Here is a 20,867-nt window from a genome sequence, read left to right on the forward strand (position 1 = left end):
ACAAGGTCAGACTAACCGTGGTTGTTTTTTTTTTTTAAATTCACATGCACCCACGCAGTCACACCAAAGTAGTTTTTCACCACAAGGTTAGGCTAACCTAATGGATATATTAGACCTGTAATATATGTGCTATACAGGCACATGTGTAGCTTGTACCCGAGCGTTAGTACACACGCATGTGCTTAGCTAAGATCTTAGCTTAGACCCTTTCTCGCAGTTTCTACCTCATTTCTGTAATTTAGGGGGATAGGTCATTTGAGCCTCGTTGGTAAGTTCTCAAGCACTTTTTTTTTTTCTCATAAAACTGACAATCGTAAAGATTTTTTCCGTAAATCTTCGATATATCTATCTTAGATTTGAGTCGATATGACAGTTGGATTTTTTATCCGAACCTTGGATCTTCGATCTGAACCATTTAGACTCAAGATTTACCACCAAATGTTTAAACGAACATTTAAAAATGAAATCCAATGGACGGATCTTCCATATCGATCAGGGAAGATGCGTCTTTGATTCTTTTATTTGACTGTTGATTCTTATTTATATTGTTAATTATCATGATTATGATAGCTGATCATGTATATTTGTTGGTTAGAATATAAATGGACTGTTTTTAGATATGAATCAATTTTGTTACATATATAATTTAGACTTATAGTATGCACTAGAGACTATGAATGGTTGAGATGACCAATGGACCCCTTACGTGTTAACAATTGATTATGAGTGCAGATATACCCTTACCCCTTATCCATTTCAGGTAATTTTGGCACAATTAATGCATGACAATTGTGTACTCTTTGATTTAGTGGATCATGTCTTGATCGCCTACTATTAGAGTGCATGCACACCATCTTTTCTATTTGCCTTAATGTCTTAAGTCATTTTTCATTCAAACTTGAATTTTAATAAGAGAGATAGGGCCAAGATACCCCATATCAAGGGGTAGAGGGTACATCTGGACCCTATAAATAAGAGCATGTCCTGAGAAAGAGAGGGAAGGAGAGAGAGTGTGTGTTAATATGACACTTATATTTCTGACCATAAATCATGTGGCCACACATTCATTAATGAGTTCCAATCACTACAAGAAAGTGGGCCATTACCGACTCTTTTTTTTGCCGATGACCAATGCGAACTGCGGATAAAGGTAAGAATCGTTGGGCTTCGTGTGGCTGTTGACGATAGGAGGAAATGAGCACCACCGAAAGCGTGGTGTTAGGGAACTCTTTGCGCTGATTAAAAGTAACCACTAGAAAAAGCTAAAAGAAACCAGCGTTTTTCTCATGTCATCTCTCTTCCAACGCCTTCCATCCCCATTCCCTGTCTCTCTCTCTCTCACTCCTAGCGCCCTCCGCCCCCATTCTCTCTCTCTCTCTCTCTCTCTCTCTCTCTCTCTCTCTCTCTCTCTCTCTCAGCACCCTCTTCCCCTAGTACCTTTCCCTCCCTCTCTCTCTTTCTCTCTCTCTCTCTCTACAACTTGGAGTAGATCTAGTTTGGATTTCCTTTAGCCTTTCCCCCTTCACTCGTTTTTAGGGTTTTGAATATTGCTTGGAGCAAATCTAGTTGAGGTCGAAGCATTTGGTGGAGGGTTTCTTGTAGAAATTGCATTTTGTGAGAAGTCCTGTTTTTTGATTTTTTAGGCGTTTGGAGTTATAGATCTGATTGGCATTAAAGTGCAAATTCTAGACGTGCTGAAGAAAGCGGAAGAGGAGTCCAATTTCCAGACGTGCAGGGGCCTAATTTTATCATGTGAGGTGGGTTTTTTCAAAGGGGTTTTGAAGATTCTCGAGAAGGACAAGCAAAATTCTATGGGGTGGGACTGGAAGAGATTTTTAAGATATTTTTTGAAGTGAGTTTTGATCCTTGCAAGGAAGCTACTTTGTTCTATGATAATGTGTAATCCTCATAATAACTCTGTGATAGGCACTGGATTCTCATTTTCAGTTTTTAATTTTTAATTATTTTTTTTTTTCCATTTCCTTATCCTAGAACTAAAATGCAGATGAACTGTTTGATCCTTGGCCCCAAGATATACAGCATACTCATTTTCAGTTTGTGCAATGTTCTGTTATCTAGACCGTTTGTCAGCTGGGCCCCACTTTGGAAGGAGCATTGCTTGAAAAATTCTCCTGGATAGGACCATCCTAAGTTCAATAATTTGGCCTGCAAAGTGACAGTTTAGAAGTGAAATGCGGCAATGGTCAACATTTGGCTTTCAATCTAGGAGGGTTGGGAAGTGTGGTCCATCCACAGTAGGTCACATACCCCAGAATATATAAAGCATGCTTGAGTCTTCAAGTTAAGCTTCCTTTATTTCAGGTATCGTCAGATTTCAAGGAGTGGGGCCTAGGACTGGATATGAGCTCAAGCTTTTTGCTGATTTATTTGGGCTTATCAGGCCAAAATCTCTTTGAAATTCGTGTGTGTGTGTGTGTGTGTGTGTGTGTGTGTGTGTGTGTGTGTGGCTGAGGAGAAGTCCTGTGCTCAACTATGGCTATTATGATTGGATCTGCTCATTTCTGGTTTTTCCTATGTAACAGGGGACTTCACTTCTTTATATTTTACCATGTCAATGCTTGTCCATTTCTGTGCACCCAACAATCCTGTATGTGGCTCATATAAAGATGATTTTTTTTCTCTTTCTAATTGTTTAGCACATTTCATTTTGGTTAACTTATCATTTGAAGCTTACAGTTCAAGTTCTGTGATATTCTTACATTTGCAACTTCTTTTACTTTGACTTCTTTATTACTTACATATGCAATTTCTTGTTTTCATTTTTTTGATAAGTATTATTGTTTAACACATTTTTTTGAATCATCTTCTCCACTAAACTTTCCTTTAATTGAGTACTAATCCCCACCAAACTTTCCTTTATGTTCCTATCTCAGGCTAAAAGAAAAGAATGGCCAATTGAGAAGCTGAGGAAGTTTGAGGTCCCCAAAGCTCCAAAATATATTTTCCTATCATTTGTCTACTGGGACATGCACCAATACACTGCCAACACTCTTATGTAACCTGTCTTGCTGCAGCAGAAAAAAAAATGTAATTTCTATCTCAAAATCCTCAAGCAAATTTCATTTATTTTTTGTGTTAGTTTCATTTGATAGCATACGAAAGACACGTCTCTTCAATTTATACATTTTCTTGTGGAAGGTCTTTTCTTGTTTGACAGGGAACTTTATTAATACAAAGATCTCTAAAAACATGTTTTCCCAATCTGAGCTACAATCAAATTGTAGGACACTTTTTTGCCCTTATGTTTGTCATCCCCTGCTCAATTAAGTGTTTCATCCCCTGCTCAATTAAGTGTTTTTTTGGATTAGAAGACTCACCAAATTCTAGTTATAAATGCAGTTGGAAAGAGACTACGAGTGTGTGTATTCACCTTTAAATAAAAATAAAATAAAATTCTGAAATGGTTTTCATTCATTTTCTCACAAATCCTCTCAAGAGTAGGCAAAATAGAGAAAAGACCCATTTCAGATTTATTTATTTTTTTCTTTCTTTTTGAAACGAATGGTCTTTTTTTTGGGTGAGATGGAAACTTGTTGGTCTTTTCTGTTATGCATCAGCTCAAACAAAATTGCATTTACTTGATACATTAGTCTAGGTATCAACCTTGCCACTGCAGATGTTATCATTCTCTATGAAAGTGATTGGTGTACATTTTCCATTCTGCTTTGCTAGTAGCACTTTAAATTGGTATTTTTTACTGTCTGGCTTCATCTCTCTTATGTATATGCCAATTTTTCCAGGTTGAGAGAAAAATCAATTTGGTTTATGATGGTGGAAGGAAGTGTAGGTAATGGGTCTAATTTCTCATACTATTTTTAATGGTGGATGCCATACTCTTGGGTATATATGGCTTTCATTGATCTACTTTTTTGTAGAAAAATAATGCTGCCTAGATGCCTGGCGGTGTTGATAGCAATCAGGTTGTAGACCTTTATCCTATATATGCATTGACAGATGCAGGTGAAAAGTTTGGAGCTCTATTATGAGCATCATTTCTTTGAATTCTATTTTCTTTCTAGACTTTTCATGGTGCTTGTGTTATTATTGTCAGGGCTCAAAGGAGAATATATATTCCTTACAACAACAAAACAAGCAAACTTGCAAAAGCTATGCCAAGAAAATATGGTAACATCCATAGATTTGTTGTAGAAAAACTCAACTTCGCCCAATCAAGTCGACCTGATCATATACCATCAGCCATAGCCGACCGATGGGGCTAACCTTTGCCCGTAGCCAGTTTTAAGGGCTGCTAGAAAAGGCTGTTTTACAAGGTTGGGCATGAGGCCCACCATTTGTGTGGCATCTAATTAACCTATCCAATAGGATTGCTCTATCATGAAATTAAACATTTGTGTAACATCTATGTAGTCTCTGCTTTCTATATAAACTGTAACAGAATCTGAACCAAAGCAAGAAAACAACCTTCTCTCTCTCTCACATCTTTTACATATACTTTACATACTTGTACAATGAGAGTATCAAACAGTTTACATGTTTGAGGGAGGTTGTTTAAATCCTTAGGAGTTTTTTTGCTGTGGTCCCTTCCTATGAACACTGCTGATATTCAAATAAAGCTAAAGAGATTGGAGCAGTTCTATAGTGGCAACAAAATGAGGTGTGTTTGCTGGCATAGTTAAAATTGGCTCTCAAAATCCGCATTGTGTGTTTTAAGGGCCTGTTTGGTTTATCCATGGCTTTATACATTTTCTTAGACTTTGTATTCCAGTTTCTAAGGGCCTGTTTGGTTGCCACTTAAAGATGTGTTTATCTCATTTTATTCAATCGTGATTATGTATTAGAGATCTTATTCAAATGTAATTATGTATTAGAGATCAATTCTTTTGGTAGGGATTAAAAATAAAACCAACAACTTATAACTGTGGTCTCTAATACATAATTAAAACTAAAACCACAATCATGTAAATGGTCTTCGGACTTGCTCCAATGGCTAATGTTGTAGCTTCTTTCGGTTGTTTCCAATTTGTGTTCTTCTATGAAAAATTGGCAATTCTATGCCCTATAGCCTATGGACCTTCAAATCCTATGGTTAAGGAATTCCACTCCCACCATGGAATATTACATGGAACTTTGTTGATAATTTTTACATCTTGTATCAGTTTCAGGTGTCAACCTTGTTAACCTTAAATCAGAGGCCTGGATCTTCCATTCGTTTAGTCATGGGCCTGGCAGAGATCCTACCTACTTTGATCTCATTGGAAGTAAGTCATAGTTCAAGGCCTTTGTCAAGATCCTAAACATTGGTTCGACCTTTGATGATCTAGGACTGACCCACATCCTTAGATAGCCTGGTGCAGTTGCTCCATGGAAAAGATAGACGGCAAAGGACTTGTTCCTGGGCAGAACTATGGTCCCCTGCCTTGGCTTGGCAATGGGTCTGGTTCATGTTCATGCTAACTGGCAATGGCTCGGCTTGGCTTTGGTGTAGGAAGTTCCGTGTGCTAACAAGGAAGCCCATGTCTTGGTTGCAGTCTGTCCTATATTTATTTATGTCTTTATTATTTATGAAATGTTTATTTTCTGACCTGATTGCAATTTAAAAATATATATTTTCTTGAATGGTGAAAATTTCAAATATACTGCCTAATCCACAAAACAACTAGTTGTTTACCAAGTCCAACATCCATATGAATTTTCTTTAGCATTTCCTTGACTAATATGGCTCCAAAAATATTCCTTACTGCAATATGTACCAGATTGTTATTTGGACTCCTGGCTGAGCACTGAATGTTTAATTCATGCAGTGTCTTGTCGAGTACAATGCAGCATTGGCATCAATCTGCTTCATAAAGAATGGAAATGCTTCCTTAACTCTTGTTAATATGAAAATGTCATGTTTTCCTTTGTTTCTGATGTTATGGGATGAAATAGTCTAGTATGTTTCACCAATAAATTCAATTTATATTGTTTTCAATTGGCATCTGTCTACCTAGTATCATTGGTAGTCAGGTGGTCTGGGATCTGGCATTTAAAAGAGATCTTGCAGATGATGAATTTGATGAAATGCACTAACAGTCTACAAAATGCTCCTCTGATTAAGGTAGCCACTTTCACCCACCATACACATTTCTAGGTGGTATTACCTAATCTCTTTTTGAAATAACTTGTGTTTTTTGGTCACTTTGCTTCAATTGTTGGTGTGAAGTAGCTCAGATCCTTCTTTCCAAATGGTGAATTACTTTTTGCTGGGCCTTCAGACTATAGTTATTCTAAATGCCTTTTGCATTATTGCATCTACGGCAACTTTTCTGTTCCTTTTGTTTCAATGAATTTTACTTGGTTTGTTCTTTGCCTTCAGGTATTGTGGACGGAGTCAGCCACACAGTCCCAATCTATGAAGGTTATGCTCATAGTTCTCAGAGAAACATAATGAATCACCATCATCAACATCATCTAAAGCTATCTATCTATCTATCTATCTTATTCTAAAAAATATCCCTGCTAATGCGGATTGTAAATTGAATATTTGTGATTTTGGGCTTGCATGTGTATCATTCAATGATGCTTATTTGCAGCTTCTGACCATGATTAATATCTGGCCTTTTGGATTTTATTGTGATCAGCTTTTATTTCTCTTATTATGTTATGTACTTGATTATCTGTTTGATTATGATGCCATGTTTGTTATGCACTTGTGCTCATGATCCCATGTCTTATACATGTATTTATTTGCAGGATTATGTAGCAACCAGATGGTATCATGCTCTTTACTGGAGCATTGCAAGTGTTTGATGGTGGTTTTCCTTTCCTTGACATTGTCTGATATATGATTTTGTCACTGGTTTCCTCTTCAATCTAAATGCATTGATTTAAACATGTCCATCTAATAAATGTAGGATATCAACTGAACTTGCTGCCTTGTCTAGTCAGCAACATGGTGCCTCGTTTCAAAACCAAAGCAGCAACAATAATTTGTTCCAGCAAAATCTAGGCATATCCAATGATCTCTCAAGTGATCCCAACCAACATTCACACGGGTGGTTACTACTTGGTTTAAGTAAATAAATCTTCAAGTATAGGACTAGCCCACCTTTTGATGGCTATCTATTAGTTCTTTCGAGTAGTATATCATGATACACGTAGATGCTAAGATTCTTTCATTCCTTCAGTTTTATCCATGTTTTAATCAAATCTATAATGTGATGGTTCTTCTATTGGTACGTGTGGCCCATTTGTCATTTCTTTATAAATTTTAGCATATTATCCTTCATGGGAAGTGAGAAATTGGAGGATAGTCCCAATGCATTAGAATTTAAAATGGTAGTTAGTATCTTGATGTACCCATTTCGTACATGGGGGGCTCATTATCGTTGATCCACAATATTGATCTTGTGGGAACCATTGCAGATTGAGGATGAGCCATGCTCTTCTAGATTGAGAGACTGTAACCATTTTTGGGCATGGTCCATTGACAGTGAGTAATAGTGTATTACATTGTGTTTTTGGATTTTCAGTAATTGGCATTTTTTTATACGAGGTTTGCCATCTCATGCACAATATGAAAGGTGGATGTTGATGCAGCAGCAGTTAAAATAGTCATGGCTGGAGCTGGGTGTGAAAATGGTAGTAAAGTGGAACAAGTAAGAAATGGCCTTCATATTGTTATATTTAACATTGTTGCTTTGTGGAATAAAACTGCAAATCCCATATAAAAGAGAGGATATGTGGCTATTAGAGTCTTTTTTCTTCACTTTGAAACCGGACTTTATGGAGGATGCGTTTTCTTAGGTTTGAGACATGTCCTACCATTTCTTTACTTTGTTATTATTGAGATTAACGCCCCTAAAATTGATTTATCAGATTTTATTATGCCTTTCTTTTAATAAAAGATGTTTGAGATCCTATCTTGATCTCTGTAAGTTTATTTGCTGATTTGTTATTTATTGAGATCCTATCTTCCTTTCTTTCTTTCTTTCTTCTTCTTACTTGGTTTCTTTCTTCTTCTTTTTTATTTTTTATTATTTATTTATTTATTTATTTTTATTAGCTGAGTGCAGATGATGTCCATTGTTAATGGTCAATCTATGCATTAGTGGCTAGCTGAATCCACAACTCTTCACAACTCTCATAACTGGTCTTTTTGTTGGTGCGCAAGTAACCACAAAGTGTGAAGGTAAGCAGGAACTGATTTGAGCATGGGAATGGAGAAGCCTCAGCTTCAAAATGTTAGCAAGTATGAATAGCTAGGAGGCAGGAGCAGGAGCACAAATCAAAAACACAATTCAAAGTGACAGTAGCACCTGGGTAGAAAATTTTGCAGCCGAGGTTATGTAGTTCTTATGATGTTGTGTTTTTTTTTTTTTTTTGTCCAACATGAGCATGCATATCTGACATCTTTTATTATTGTTTTTTTTTTCTTTTAACCTTCATCATCATCATCATCTAAGCCTTTATAGTAGGCAGTCGTCTAAGTCCAGAATGGTTCTTGTAAATTCTATTCCTAAACCACTCGAAGCTCGGCTCACATTCAGCTGGTTCCAAGGATTCCAATCTATGTGCGGGCACTGTTAAGGAATAACAATTCTTCCACTGTCTCTCTCTGTCTTTTTTACCATTGCCAATTTAATACCCGACTTAGGCAAGTCACGACTCAACTCAAGACTGAAGGAATCGATCCAAGTTGTTGAGTCTAAAAAACATGGATGGGGCTGATTTTTGCACAAGGTGATCCTCATGGTGGCAGGGCATGGGCAAGCCAGGCCCACTTTCACCCCATCTTTAACCAGTCAGTATCTGCAAATAGCTCGTGTGGGTGTAACAAATTCCTCTAGAATACCGTTTACTGGAATTGATATTTCCAAAGAAGGGGATTTTTCGGAGTTATTGTTGTACATGCTTATGTCAAAGGCTCGATTTTGAGCCACAAAACCGTTTACTGGAATTGATATTTCCAAAGGAGGGGATTTCTCCTGCCCCTTCTGCTACGTCCATTTACAACTTCTTAGGTACAGATGATTCATTCTTTTTGCAATATAGCATTTATTGCAAACTTGATTCACTTTACATTCCCTTTATGAAACTACTGATTCACTTCACATTCCGTTCTTGTATTCGAAAGTAGAAAATGCATGACAGAACTTTTTCTCTGCATATCATTGTAAAAATCTGTAATAATTTAAAATTGTTCTCATTTAGCACTTATTATGTGGATATATTGTAGAGAAAGACATCTAACAGATGTTTAACTTCATGGAGTGATGAAGTCTCATGGTTATGTTTTCCTTCTGTGTCCACTTACATAGACATACACAACTGATTGTTTGTCAAAATAACTCGAAGTATACTCCAGGTTTGTATGTGGTCTCTTACATTTATAGTTTGCTGAATTGCCAGTTAAACACATAATTTCAGTGGAATGCAGGGTTTTATCTTGTAGGGAGAGCAGGTTTTTAGATCTGATCCCTTATCCTAGACGGAATACTCAGCTGAGCCAACATGCGCATGAAGGGATCCATTGATACACTTTCTACTTTCCATCATCCAAATTTGAAGTCTCTAGATATAATAGTAAATTTCTAACAGTGAGTAAGATTGTCTTGTGATCTTTATTTTGTGGCCTATGAAATATATGTTGAACCTAGTAGATCTTCAACAACATAGGGAAGACAAACTTTTAAACTAATGGAGTTTCAATGGTCCCATAGTCTCTCTAAATCAACAGTCTTATATGTAGAGATAAAGGCAAGCAATTAGTTTTAAAATTATGATTTAAATATCTTGATACTACAATCAAGAATTAAATGAGTTTGTGACAAAGAATTTAAGCATGGATGGGATTGCCTTGAATATATTGGATTTAATTTTTGTGCAGTTAGGAAAATCTTTTTCCTTGGGCGACCAAATGCCAAGATTAGTGTCCTCCATGCAGCCCTGTCTTTTGAAGCCCCCAAATTATTTAAATCTTGTTGTGTACAAAACAACATAAACCCATTGTAATCTCCCTTTGTGCAGGTTCTGGACCGTGGTGAGAAGATTGAGCTTCTGGTAGACAAAACAGAGAACCTCCGCTCACAGGTGGTGAACCTCAATATCATTGAGGGCTTGAACCTGTTGAAGGAATCCGAAATACTGGTGCTGATGCCTTTTACTGTTACACAGCTCACCAAAGATTGACAGAAGAAACGAGTCCCTTAGAAACAATGGCAATCATTAGCAACAAGGAGATCATTGACATTAACCAAGGTATGTTAGCTGCTTAGAATGGTGTTTAAAAAAAAAAAAAAAAAAAAACTAGGATGCATGTGGGTCACCTTTTCTTCTTTTTTTTTTTTGACAAGAAAGATTTTCTCTATTGCTACGGATTGTTGGTGGCCATGATCACAATAGCTACGGGTTTAATTCGTAGCAAGGTTTTAACGAGCTACGATACCAATGGTTATGGTCGCACTGTGGGCTAGTCACATTTAGCTACGGATTTTAATCGTAGCTTTTGACAAACTGGTGATTTAGCGGCGTCCAGCACAATTGTCAGTAAAGGTGCTGACCGCCAGTAAAGCCTTTACCGACTGAGGCTTTACCGGCTGTTAGCTGACTGCGGGCAAAGGATTTAGCGGCAGTTTTTTAGGCCTTTGCCGACGGTTTTGACCGCCGGTAAAGGCCAGTTTTCTTGTAGTGAATCTTCATTTCCGTGATTGTATTTCTTTCTATTTTTTTAATACATTGGCATTTTATAAATGGACAAGAAAAGTAGTCCAGAGTGTACACAGGAATCGAGTGGACCGTACATCAAGATGGACCACACATAGCTTACCACAAGGCTAGTTGTGTGGGCCCATGAGCTGCCCCTGTGGACAGCTGTGTGGACCCCTCATGCTGTCCACGTGGACAGCGTGGTTGGCTCCACACGCTGGCCACCTAGCACAGATAGGTGGGTCCCATACGTTGTCCATGGTGGACAGTTGGGTGGGCCCCACGTTTGGACAATTTCTTTTGCTCTAAGCCCAGTAGAGAGAAATACAAATTTTAGTGAGCCACTATAATGTATGGTGTTTGCTGATTTTTTTGCCCATGTGAAACATTTAATTGAAAGGCAGTACACTTCTGTTGGCCACATTTAAATGACTAGGATCCTAAGTTTTTGGTATTTGGTGGTGTAATGTCTTACTAATGCTCCTATATGTCTATAATGGTGGGATTTGATAAATCTTAAGTAGAGCAACTGGGGAGAAGTTATTTTGAGCTCTATTATATACATATAAGCACATTTTTATGATTATTTTGTGTAGTTGGAAAGATTGGCTCACGGTTCATGTAATTTCTAAAAAATGAAGTCATTAAAGCAAAATGTGGTATTTATCTGGTAATTGGTAAATTGTCAACTGACAGGACTTAAGGATACAAGGACCACATAAGTTTGATGAAACACTTCATTTGATAGGAATTAGTAGAATATAGTCTTCAAATTTCTAATTTGGATTATAAACCATATGACTAATAAGTTAATCCAATTCAAGCCATTTAAAGTCGAATTTCAATTAGAAGGCCAACGTGGAAATAAAAAGAATGCTAAGTAACAAAATAGATTTATAATTTAGTCTTCTATATGTAATAGATAAACCCTTAGAAATCTTGGCATGGCTAAACAACCTGCTCGCTGAACAAAAAGCCATCTGTGAAAGCATTGCTTTTAAAAAAATTCAATACAACATAAAAAAAGAAATGGGATTATGTTAATTATAGCATTTGGGTAAGTTGCTAAAAAAAATGCTCCTTTAGGTTGGGCAATAACAATAATTATAGGTTGGGCAATAACTTTTTTCTTGATACGGTTGGGAGGGGCACCCTTAGGATGGGAAAAGGGTTTGATATAGGTATGTGATAGGCAGCCCTAGGTTTTTCATTGTGAGCTTATTCAAAGATTCAGTGGTTGTATAGTTTTGCTTTTATTTATTTTATTTTTTAAAAGATGGCATATTAAAAATAAAAATAAAAATAAAAATAAATAAAAGTAAGTTGGTAAATAAATGTTTGTGATGGAATTCTTTGTTTGTTTTTATCACTTTATACATTTTGCAGTTATTATATGCATGTGAATTAAATTATAGTTCTATGTATGGAACTAAGAAATGAGGGATGAAAGTGAAAATTGTTAGTGTGAACATCGGACAACTCACGTAGCTTTAAGATGATGGGAGGAGAGGTCCTGGGGTGTGAATCCCAACCTTAGTTGGTACTAATAAGAGCTTCCGTCACGGACTATAGGTTGGGCGTGTAAGGTGTCTAATTAGTTGGTAAATGGCTACACATTGATCGAGGCCTAGTGAGACGGCTTACAATCATGGTGTTGGTCAATATAGGAGGCTTTTATGCCCGGTATCTTGACCTAAACACGAAATAGGGGGTTAGCCTACGCAGGCCAAGTGGGTCCTGGCAGATCGTGTTGAATAGATTGGTACATTTTCCAAATGAGAGAAAATTCCTCCTGCATATGTAGTAAGACCCTTTAAACTAAGCTGATTTAAATGACCCCTCTTAGTGTTGGGGAATCGCGGAAGTACATAGAGATGAATCAAGGAAAGTACTTCAATTGCACAACTAAGTTCAAATGCAAATAAACCGAATTTAACGTGGAAAAATCCTTGCGGGAAAAAATCACGGCACAAAGCAATAATAATGTACTATGAAAGCAGAAAATTATAAGAGATAAAGATTACCTTATTCGAACAAGCCTCAAATCACAATTACAAGCCTTTGAAACTCTTTGTAATGAATTAGAAAGCTCTGAGATATATCTATTCCCGATTACAGCCATATATATAACCTCTATAAGAATCACAATCGAAATAGGAAACAAATCCTGCACTAATGCAACTTTGCATAATTTTGCATGTACGTTCGATGGCACTCCATTGGCATCGACAAACTGTCAATGTCATCAAACAAAACACCAAATCGTTCTAGTGACTAAACATAGATTTCAAAATATTCTCAATGGCACCTTGATGGGGTCTTCGATGGCATCAACAACTCATCTATAGCGTCGAACCCCTTCAATGACATTTAGCAGGACACTACAAAGTGTCCAGCAACCAACATGGGATTTCGAAATTTTCTTAATGGCATCAAGCAGCTGTCGATGGCATTAAACAGCTCTCGATGGCATCGAATGGTCTGACAATAGCATCAAACAGCTCTCGAGCTCTCGATGGCATCGAATGGTTTGTCAATGGCATCGACAGATCTTGTTTCTGTAAGATTTGAGACATTATAACTCCAGCATTACTTCAATTGTATACACTGCCTTTGACTTACGACTTTGCTAAGCCTCGAGAAGTTGTACAAAACTTAAACTTCTCGTTGGGAACCACCTTAGTGAGCATGTCCGTTGGATTCACGCTCGTGTGAATCTTCTCCAGAGTCACACCTCATTCCGCAAACACTTGTTGGATAAAATGGTGACAAATATCAATAGGTTTAGTACGTAAGTGATAAATAGAATGTTTAACCAAATTAATCACTGTAAAAATTAACCTGCACGGCCTCTTGTTGAAGTCTCTACTGATTTGTCATCCCTCTTAACCAAATGCCTTCCTTGAATGCCTCTGTCATTTCCATATACTCAGTTTTGGTTGTGTAAAAACTCACCACAAACTAAAGCTTCGACATTCAACTGATCGCTCCATCCGCTAGCATAAACGAGTAAATGGAAGTCGACCTTCTACTATCTACACTACTTGTGTAATAAGAATCCAGATAACCCACCAACTTTTCTCCCAATTTCTCAAAAGATAAGACTTAGTCCTGCATACCTTGAATGTATCGAAATAGTCATTTCACTGCCTCTAAGTATTACTTATTGGGGTTAGAAATGTATATGCTAACAACACCCACTGCATGTGAAATATCTGGTCCTGTACAAACCATGGCATACATCAAGTTGCCAATTGCACTCGAATAAGGCACTTGATACATAACCTAGTTTTCTTCATCTGTTTTAGGATACTATTTAGAAGAAAACTTGAAATGAGCCATGTAGGATACGCTGACCAGCTTTGACTTATCCATCTCACACTTGATCAATACATTCTCAAGGTATTCCGCCTGAAATAACTGAAACTTGCTCTTCTTCTTGTCTCTATGTATATTAATGCCGAGAACCCTCTTTGAAACCCCCAGATCTTTCATATCGAATGTTCTTAATAACTGAGTCTTTAGTATGTTGATTTTAGATATGCTATGACTGGCAACCAACATGTCATTAACATATAAAATCAAGATAATGAATTTTTCATCACTCAGTGTCTTATAATAGACACAATGATCATACTTACTTCTAGTAAACCTTCGACTCACCACGAAAGAATCAAACTTTTTATACCAATGCGTAGGCGACTATTTTAGGTCATATACCAACATCTCTAACCTGCAAACCTTGTTCTCTGCCATTTTTATTTCGAAGCCTTATGGTTGCTTCATATAAATATGCTCTTTCAATTCCTAATGTAGGAAGGCAGTTTTCACATCCATTTGTGCCAAATCGATATCATATTAGGCAATCACTACCAAAAAACTGGGCAAAGGCTATGGATTTAATCTGTAGCCATAGACCTATAGCTACGGTTTTCGTCCGTAGCACGACCGTCGTCGTAGGTGTTGAACCAATAGGTCTAAAACCTATGGCTACGAATTAAATCCATAGCCATAGATTACAATAACTATAGAGATAATCCGTAGCAATTATATCTGTAGTAAAAGTAACTACAGCTACGGACAGTATTGGTAGCTAAAAGTAGTGTTGGATCCGTAGCAACATGCTAAATTTAAAACAGCTACGGGTATCCGATTACCAGCTATGGTCAATATCCGTATCTATTGCCTAGATAAAAAAAATTATAATCATTCATTCATTCACCACCTGCATAATCATTCATTCATTCAATTATACAAGCATTCATTCATTCAATTACCACTTGCATAATCATTCATTCATTCATTCAATTACAATCATTTATTCATTCATTCATTCAATAATGAATCAATTACAATCCTTCATTCAATCGGCTTGCAACATTGTGCATTATGATCAGATAGAGGCTTACGACAGCTTCACTTTTTCTCATCAAACTTTGCCAATTCATGGAACCTACAATGTAGTCAAATAACTACAATATCAACATCCTAGAAACAAATTAAAACAATTGCTAGAAACCGGTCAGTGGTTGAAACTAGTGTTTTAAAACTCTAACCCTAATAAAGAATTTGAAGACAATAAAGAAAATTCAAGATCTAAGATTCTATCTTTACAAACTTAAATTCAAGTGAAGAAAGATATCTGACAATTTTCTTACCTCGAAATGCCTCCAGGAAAGAAGAAGAAACAACCGAATTGAAAGCACCATATTGGTAAGGTTGTACAGAGATGGCCCATAGCGCTGTCGTTGCTCCTCCATGGGCCTAAAGTATAAGAAGATGTGCAGTATGAAATTAACACATGTTAACTGCATTCTATTTCTTTGATAAAAACTTAAAGGTAAAGCAACCCAATACACAAATGAAAATTGGAATAGCTACTTCCAAGAAAAGAAAACATACCCCTGATTATCATTTATTTGACATATAAAATCTAGTAAAACCTGCACAAGTATTGGATAAAATCATATGAGGTGATACTTTGAGGACTTGATTATACACTATGACATACACATGACACCAGGGAAGTCAGTCAATATAATTCACTTTCTTGAAGTCATGCATCGACCTGACCTGGACATGTTCAATCATCTTCCAAATACAGACTAGACTTGAGAAGGCAGGTTGTGTTCAATGAGCCAACATCTTTCAAATTCTCACAAGACACTAAATTCTCCCAAGAGGATAAAAAAGCCGGCCTTTGAATATAGTGAAAAGTACTTTCATACTCATTGGTCAGAAATGATCAAAAGTTTCTCTGAAACAGTGCTTCTAATTCAAGGACATTGCTTGTGTGATACCCCAAACTGACAAGAATAATAGATATGAAAAGATGCCCAAATAGAAAGCGCCAACAGAAGTATACATGGTGTGGCACCGGATTCATGATCACCATTCACCAGAATGTTAAAGTGAGTAGAGAACCGACTATTTCAACTGTGTCCATACCGAACTTTGCACCAACCTTTGCATCCATTCAGTCAAGAGGCATGTAAACATTAATCTGTATAGAAAATGGAGTTGACCATGACCATTGGCATGAATTTACATATCTTCCCTAAATTTCATACCATCTTCCTATTTTAAGACTATATGAACTTTTCAGGTAAAAAAACACTTCCGAAGGTTATGAATGTTGCTCAAAGATAATGTTGATGGTCTCACCATCTAGAACTTCAACTATTAAATAAAGAATGTAATTGACAAATCAACATAGCAGGTGGATGCTACAACAATGCGATCTGATGAAAGCATTGAAAAAACCTACAAATCTGCCAACTAAGATGTCAAAGTAAGAATTTGAAAGCAGAGAATAGAGAATTCATTATGACAAGGAAAATCCCTAAGCTTAGACATTTAGACCTATTTACAATGGGCCCAAGAAAAACGTAATAGCTTCCTACGTTACCCAGCCAAACAATGGTAGAGGTGGGATGTGGACCCCATCTTTCCATGAACCAAACTATTCAACAGTGGGGCCCATCATAAGGAATGCTCAACTGAACACCAATTCTCACCAGCCTGATTTTTAGGCCCAGAACCACAAGTTTAGTATTTGTTGTTGTTGTTAACAAAGTTTTGAAAAAAATAAAGTCTACTATATAAGGAGAAAACAAAATCTACCATCCTTTTTTGGTAGTGCAACTTGTAGATAATGGGCACAAAAATTAGGCCATCCTTCGTCAGGCGGCAACACATGTACAAAACAATTAAGAGCTCAAAAATTGTTGATGTTCCACATTCAACAAACATGTATGGCTTGCCTAATATATATAAACTGACCTGATGATGGGCCTGGTTGAATGGTGACACCCACCTGATGCATTGTTTGAGTGTTTCACATGTGCCAGTTGGTAGGTACATGTGGTCACATTTGGAATTGACAAAATACTTTGAAGCAAATCATACTGTAAGCCTCTTGGCATGGTGCATCTCAGGCAATTCGCTTATGTTTCCCAAGTTCTTTAAGCTATCAAATGTTCCCCTGTCGAAAAGATAAATACACAATTGAAAGCCAGTTACCTTCTTTTCGAAACATCTTTCCTTTCTCTTCTGCCAGAATTTGGTCAGGGCGTCCTCTCTTTGTGCAAACCGGTTTTGATCCACACCATTCCCACTTCCACCAGCAGCTACACTTTTACCAACCACCCCATTATCACTCTTTGTGTTTAACCCTCCAGCATTAACAGCGATGCTGCTTCCATTTTGCACAATATTCCTAACTTCCCATTCATGGATAGTTAAATTCTGAAATAAGACCATGGATATTTTCATTTCAAGTGTCCAATAAAAGCCTATCAATCTAATATTCAAACAACTTGATAGAGTTAACTTTTAGTTCATGATGCTATACAATGATGCTGGTGCATATGTGAATAAAAGCTTACATGATGGTGAAGTTTGCATGAGGATCAACAGTGCCTGAAATATTTAAAAGTAAATTATTCTGGAAATCCCTACAAAACAGAGCAAATAGAAAATATTTAGCAAGAAATTTATGTTATTCAACTTGAAATATGGAGCTAGGCAAACACTATCATTAATGAGTTGTAGGTCAGGTTTAAGTTAGAATTCTTGGCCCAACTTTGTAAAAATCATCCTGCATCAAAACATAAACATAAGATGTTAGTTTACTTGCAGTTAATCTTTAAGCATATTAGCCAAGCTGATGGTTTGCCAAATGTCCAAAAACATAGCACCCAAGAACATCCCAACGTATCAAGATTCATTTACAAGAATCAAGTTTCAAGGCATAAAACCGAACCCAAATTTGCACCAATGAATTTGTGCATATCTTATTACATTGAACTACTAGAACCATTTCTTACTTTACTTCAATTACTATTTTTGGTAGGTACATGTGGTCACATTTGGAAGTGCTGAAGTTTACCAACCCAAAACTCATAGTTGAATAAATCATGAGAGGTGGTTAAGTGGTATCTCAGACCCTGTAAAGAACACACTGAAATTGTGATGCATCGTATAACCAAAACCTAAGCTTCTAAAATGTACATGAACAAAAACCTTTTCATAAAAGTTTTTACCATTCTATTTATGACCACGTGAAACCTCAAAAAGTGACATTGAGGATACAAATCAATGGCCTAAAGGGAGTGTTATTCTGGACAGATGATTGTAATCACCTGAATCAAATCAAAGAGTTGGATAGAAGAACTTTACTAATTGTATTTTTCTAGGACTCATAGTATTCTTGAAAACCCTTGTTACAATCTTGAATACAAATCAGGGTTCTAAAATTTGTAATTACACTGAAGAGCCCTATAGGTTATGTATATTAACAATGTTATAGAAAATGATTAAACTACACCTATCTCATGTTCAAAATATACCCCTCAAGTACAACATCCTCTGACAAAGAAACCCTAGAATTTCAAACTTCAAACTCTAGGTTTACCAATCTATAAATAGCAACAGCTCTACATCATCCCTCATTTAACAAATAAGCTCTTACCAGTTTATAAAACCAAAAATAAATGAGAAAGAAGTTGATGAATAGCATTCAAGATTGAAAGGTAAGCAATCATTAACATGAGGGAAAAGCATTTACCTGGTGAAAGGCCCTGGGGCATCCATCACAAAGTAGAAGATCTCCAAAATCTGCACATATTGTGCAAAGGTCATCATTGTCAGTGGCAGAAAGCTTTTGAACTTTAGACAGGGACACCGACAATTCATGAAGAGACACCCCATTGGAGGTGTAGATGTGTAGGTAACTGGCAAAACACAAAAGGAAAGGTCACCCAAATATTCGAGAGTACAGGACTAAGGAATCAAACATTGAAGCAGTAACTCACGGTTTCTGCCTAGAAGCACAACCAGCATGAGCTTCAAACTGTGAGGGACTGACCTGCCCATTAAATCTTTAAAGTTTAAGGTCTGTAGTGGAACATTTCAAGAACTCAAATGTATAAAGCAATTAGATGTACCTCACTGTTGCAAAAACTACAGAATATTCCATTCCCCATTTTATAACCCTCAAGCAATCTCAATAGAACTTTTATGGAAAGAAATTATATGGTTATAAGAAGTGTCAAACAAAGTTAAATTGACCATTTCAATTTTTCCAAGCCAAGGGTTGGAATTGTCCAATCGGACTAAATTTTGGGATATGAACCATCTAAGGTAGGGCTAGCCTACCTGATGAGAGTTTGGATCTCATAAAGGTTTGCCACATACTATACAAAACATGCAGATCAATCAGAATATGAGAGATCAATCAGGAAATTTAAGTTCATTAAAAGGCTAGAGCATGGCACAGCATATTCATCATTTTAAGGTCCCATTTTTAATACCTTTGCAACATCAAGCACATGTTGGCGAAGTACAGGATGCTTCCACCGCTTCCTATGGTGTAGCATGCCTAACTCTTGGATTTGACTGATTCTTAGGATCCTTGGTGAAAATGTGACTGAACCTAATGGTCAGGGTGGATCTGATGATTTTTTCCCTACATAGCTCTCCGTCAGTGCAAGCAACTTTTTCAGTGTGCCTACACAAGTCAGCTAGTAGATTGCTATAAAACCCCAATATTATCCAAACAAATCATACTCTAATAAGTCACTATCCCTAAAATGCAAATCCATTAATCAATATAGAAAAATGAAAGATATAAACACATCACCTCTGCAACCTCAAATTCGATCCCGAAAATAAACAAAACCCACATCCGATATCTTCTCAAACCTAGATTAAAACGGCAAACCCAAATCAAATGTATGAATGTTCCCCCCTCAAACCAATCCCAAAAATTATCCAACATGATAAAAAACCGAAAACCCACATCGAATCCGTAAATCAAAACAGAGCAATTCCACCCCAAATCTAACAAAATCAACAACACTTGGCTGAGTTTCCCTACAGATCAAACAAGAGATCCAATCAATCACCAAATCTCATGAGCTATTTAAACAAACAAGCAAACACCCAATCGAAAATCTTCATCGAAGCATTGGAACTAGACCCTATTGGACTGGTAACATCTTCTACAATCCACATAAGCAATCAAAAGAAAACCCATCTTTTATTTCAGTCAAAAAATACAAATAGAAACAAGGAAAACAAACCTGAGGGAAAGTCTCGCTCTGAGCCATATGCTTCCATCGTGTCCGATGATTGCCGCGGCCGTGAGAAATGGCTCTACCTATACAGAGATTTTCTTCTTATTCTCCTTCTTACGGCGAAAGGGGGTTTTGAAGATTGAGAGATGGGTTTTGGGAGATCTGCTGCGCGCGGGAGAAAAGGGCGGACTGAGATGGAGAGGCTGAGCTCGTGAGGGAGAGCGAGAGATCGAGAGAGGGCGAGGGAGATTGAGAGGCTGAGTGCGAGAGAGAGATGGAGAGACAGACTAAGAGATGGGTTTTGGGAGGTTTGCTGCGCGCGGGATGAAAAAAGGGCGGACTGATTTGGATTTGGGAGCGCATGTTTCGTTTTGGAAGGGGCGCGTGACGGACGGCCCACAAAGACTTTGGGTTTTAGGACCGTGGGGCACACCGTGATGTATTTTATTTATCCACTCCGTCCATTAATTTTAAAATACTATTTTAAGTTTTGATATAAAAAATGAGTCAAAACGAAGCTGTAAGAAGACTACACAACATATTAACAATAGAAATTTAATTTTTATTGTTTCTTATGGTGTGGTCCATTTATACCTTTAATCTACATAATTTTTGGGCTAA

The 20,867-nt window shown here is 37.0% G+C and overlaps 2 protein-coding genes and 1 long non-coding RNA gene across 3 annotated transcripts; 1 reads left to right on the forward strand and 2 right to left on the reverse strand.

Annotated features, from left to right (window-relative positions):
- Positions 1-1,458: 1,458 nt before the first annotated feature.
- On the forward strand, positions 1,459-3,993 carry LOC131221565 (uncharacterized). The gene is made up of 3 exons (XR_009159419.1): positions 1,459-1,852; positions 2,895-3,288; positions 3,897-3,993. It is a non-coding gene; the product is annotated as an uncharacterized LOC131221565 (long non-coding RNA).
- Positions 3,994-13,100: 9,107 nt separating this feature from the next.
- On the reverse strand, positions 13,101-17,544 carry LOC131220185 (uncharacterized). Its single transcript, XM_058215147.1, has 5 exons — positions 17,191-17,544; positions 15,327-15,432; positions 15,022-15,121; positions 14,026-14,218; positions 13,101-13,226 (listed from the first exon to the last, which is right to left on the reverse strand). Exons 1-5 carry the CDS (start codon positions 17,440-17,442, stop codon positions 13,101-13,103), a joined length of 777 nt encoding a protein of 258 aa, XP_058071130.1. The 5' UTR covers positions 17,443-17,544.
- Positions 17,545-17,609: 65 nt separating this feature from the next.
- Positions 17,610-20,544, reverse strand: LOC131220186 (increased DNA methylation 1-like). The gene is made up of 4 exons (XM_058215148.1): positions 20,253-20,544; positions 18,984-19,036; positions 18,737-18,902; positions 17,610-17,624 (listed from the first exon to the last, which is right to left on the reverse strand). The coding sequence occupies exons 1-4, from the start codon at positions 20,277-20,279 to the stop codon at positions 17,610-17,612; spliced, it is 261 nt and encodes an 86-aa protein (XP_058071131.1). The 5' UTR covers positions 20,280-20,544.
- Between the last annotated feature and the right edge of the window lie 323 nt (positions 20,545-20,867).

The sequence above is a fragment of the Magnolia sinica genome, chromosome 12, assembly GCF_029962835.1.
Source record: "Magnolia sinica isolate HGM2019 chromosome 12, MsV1, whole genome shotgun sequence".
In the NCBI taxonomy this organism is placed as follows: domain Eukaryota; kingdom Viridiplantae; phylum Streptophyta; class Magnoliopsida; order Magnoliales; family Magnoliaceae; genus Magnolia; species Magnolia sinica.

Coding starts and splice junctions, on each gene's coding strand:
- LOC131220186 (XM_058215148.1), bottom strand. CDS start 20,279: ATGGCTCAGAGCGAGACTTTCCCTCAG. Junction 19,037..20,252: donor AGAGCGAGACTTTCCCTCAG/GTTTGTTTTCCT, acceptor TTTAATGGGCAG/GTCAGTCCCTCACAGTTTGA. Junction 18,903..18,983: donor TGTGCTTCTAGGCAGAAACC/GTGAGTTACTGC, acceptor GTGTTTTGCCAG/TTACCTACACATCTACACCT.
- LOC131220185 (XM_058215147.1), bottom strand. CDS start 17,442: ATGAAAATATCCATGGTCTTATTTCAGAATTTAACTATCCATGAATGG. Junction 15,122..15,326: donor TTTCCTGGAGGCATTTCGAG/GTAAGAAAATTG, acceptor ACTACATTGTAG/GTTCCATGAATTGGCAAAGT. Junction 14,219..15,021: donor AGCCGATTGAATGAAGGATT/GTAATTGATTCA, acceptor GTTGGTTGCCAG/TCATAGCATATCTAAAATCA.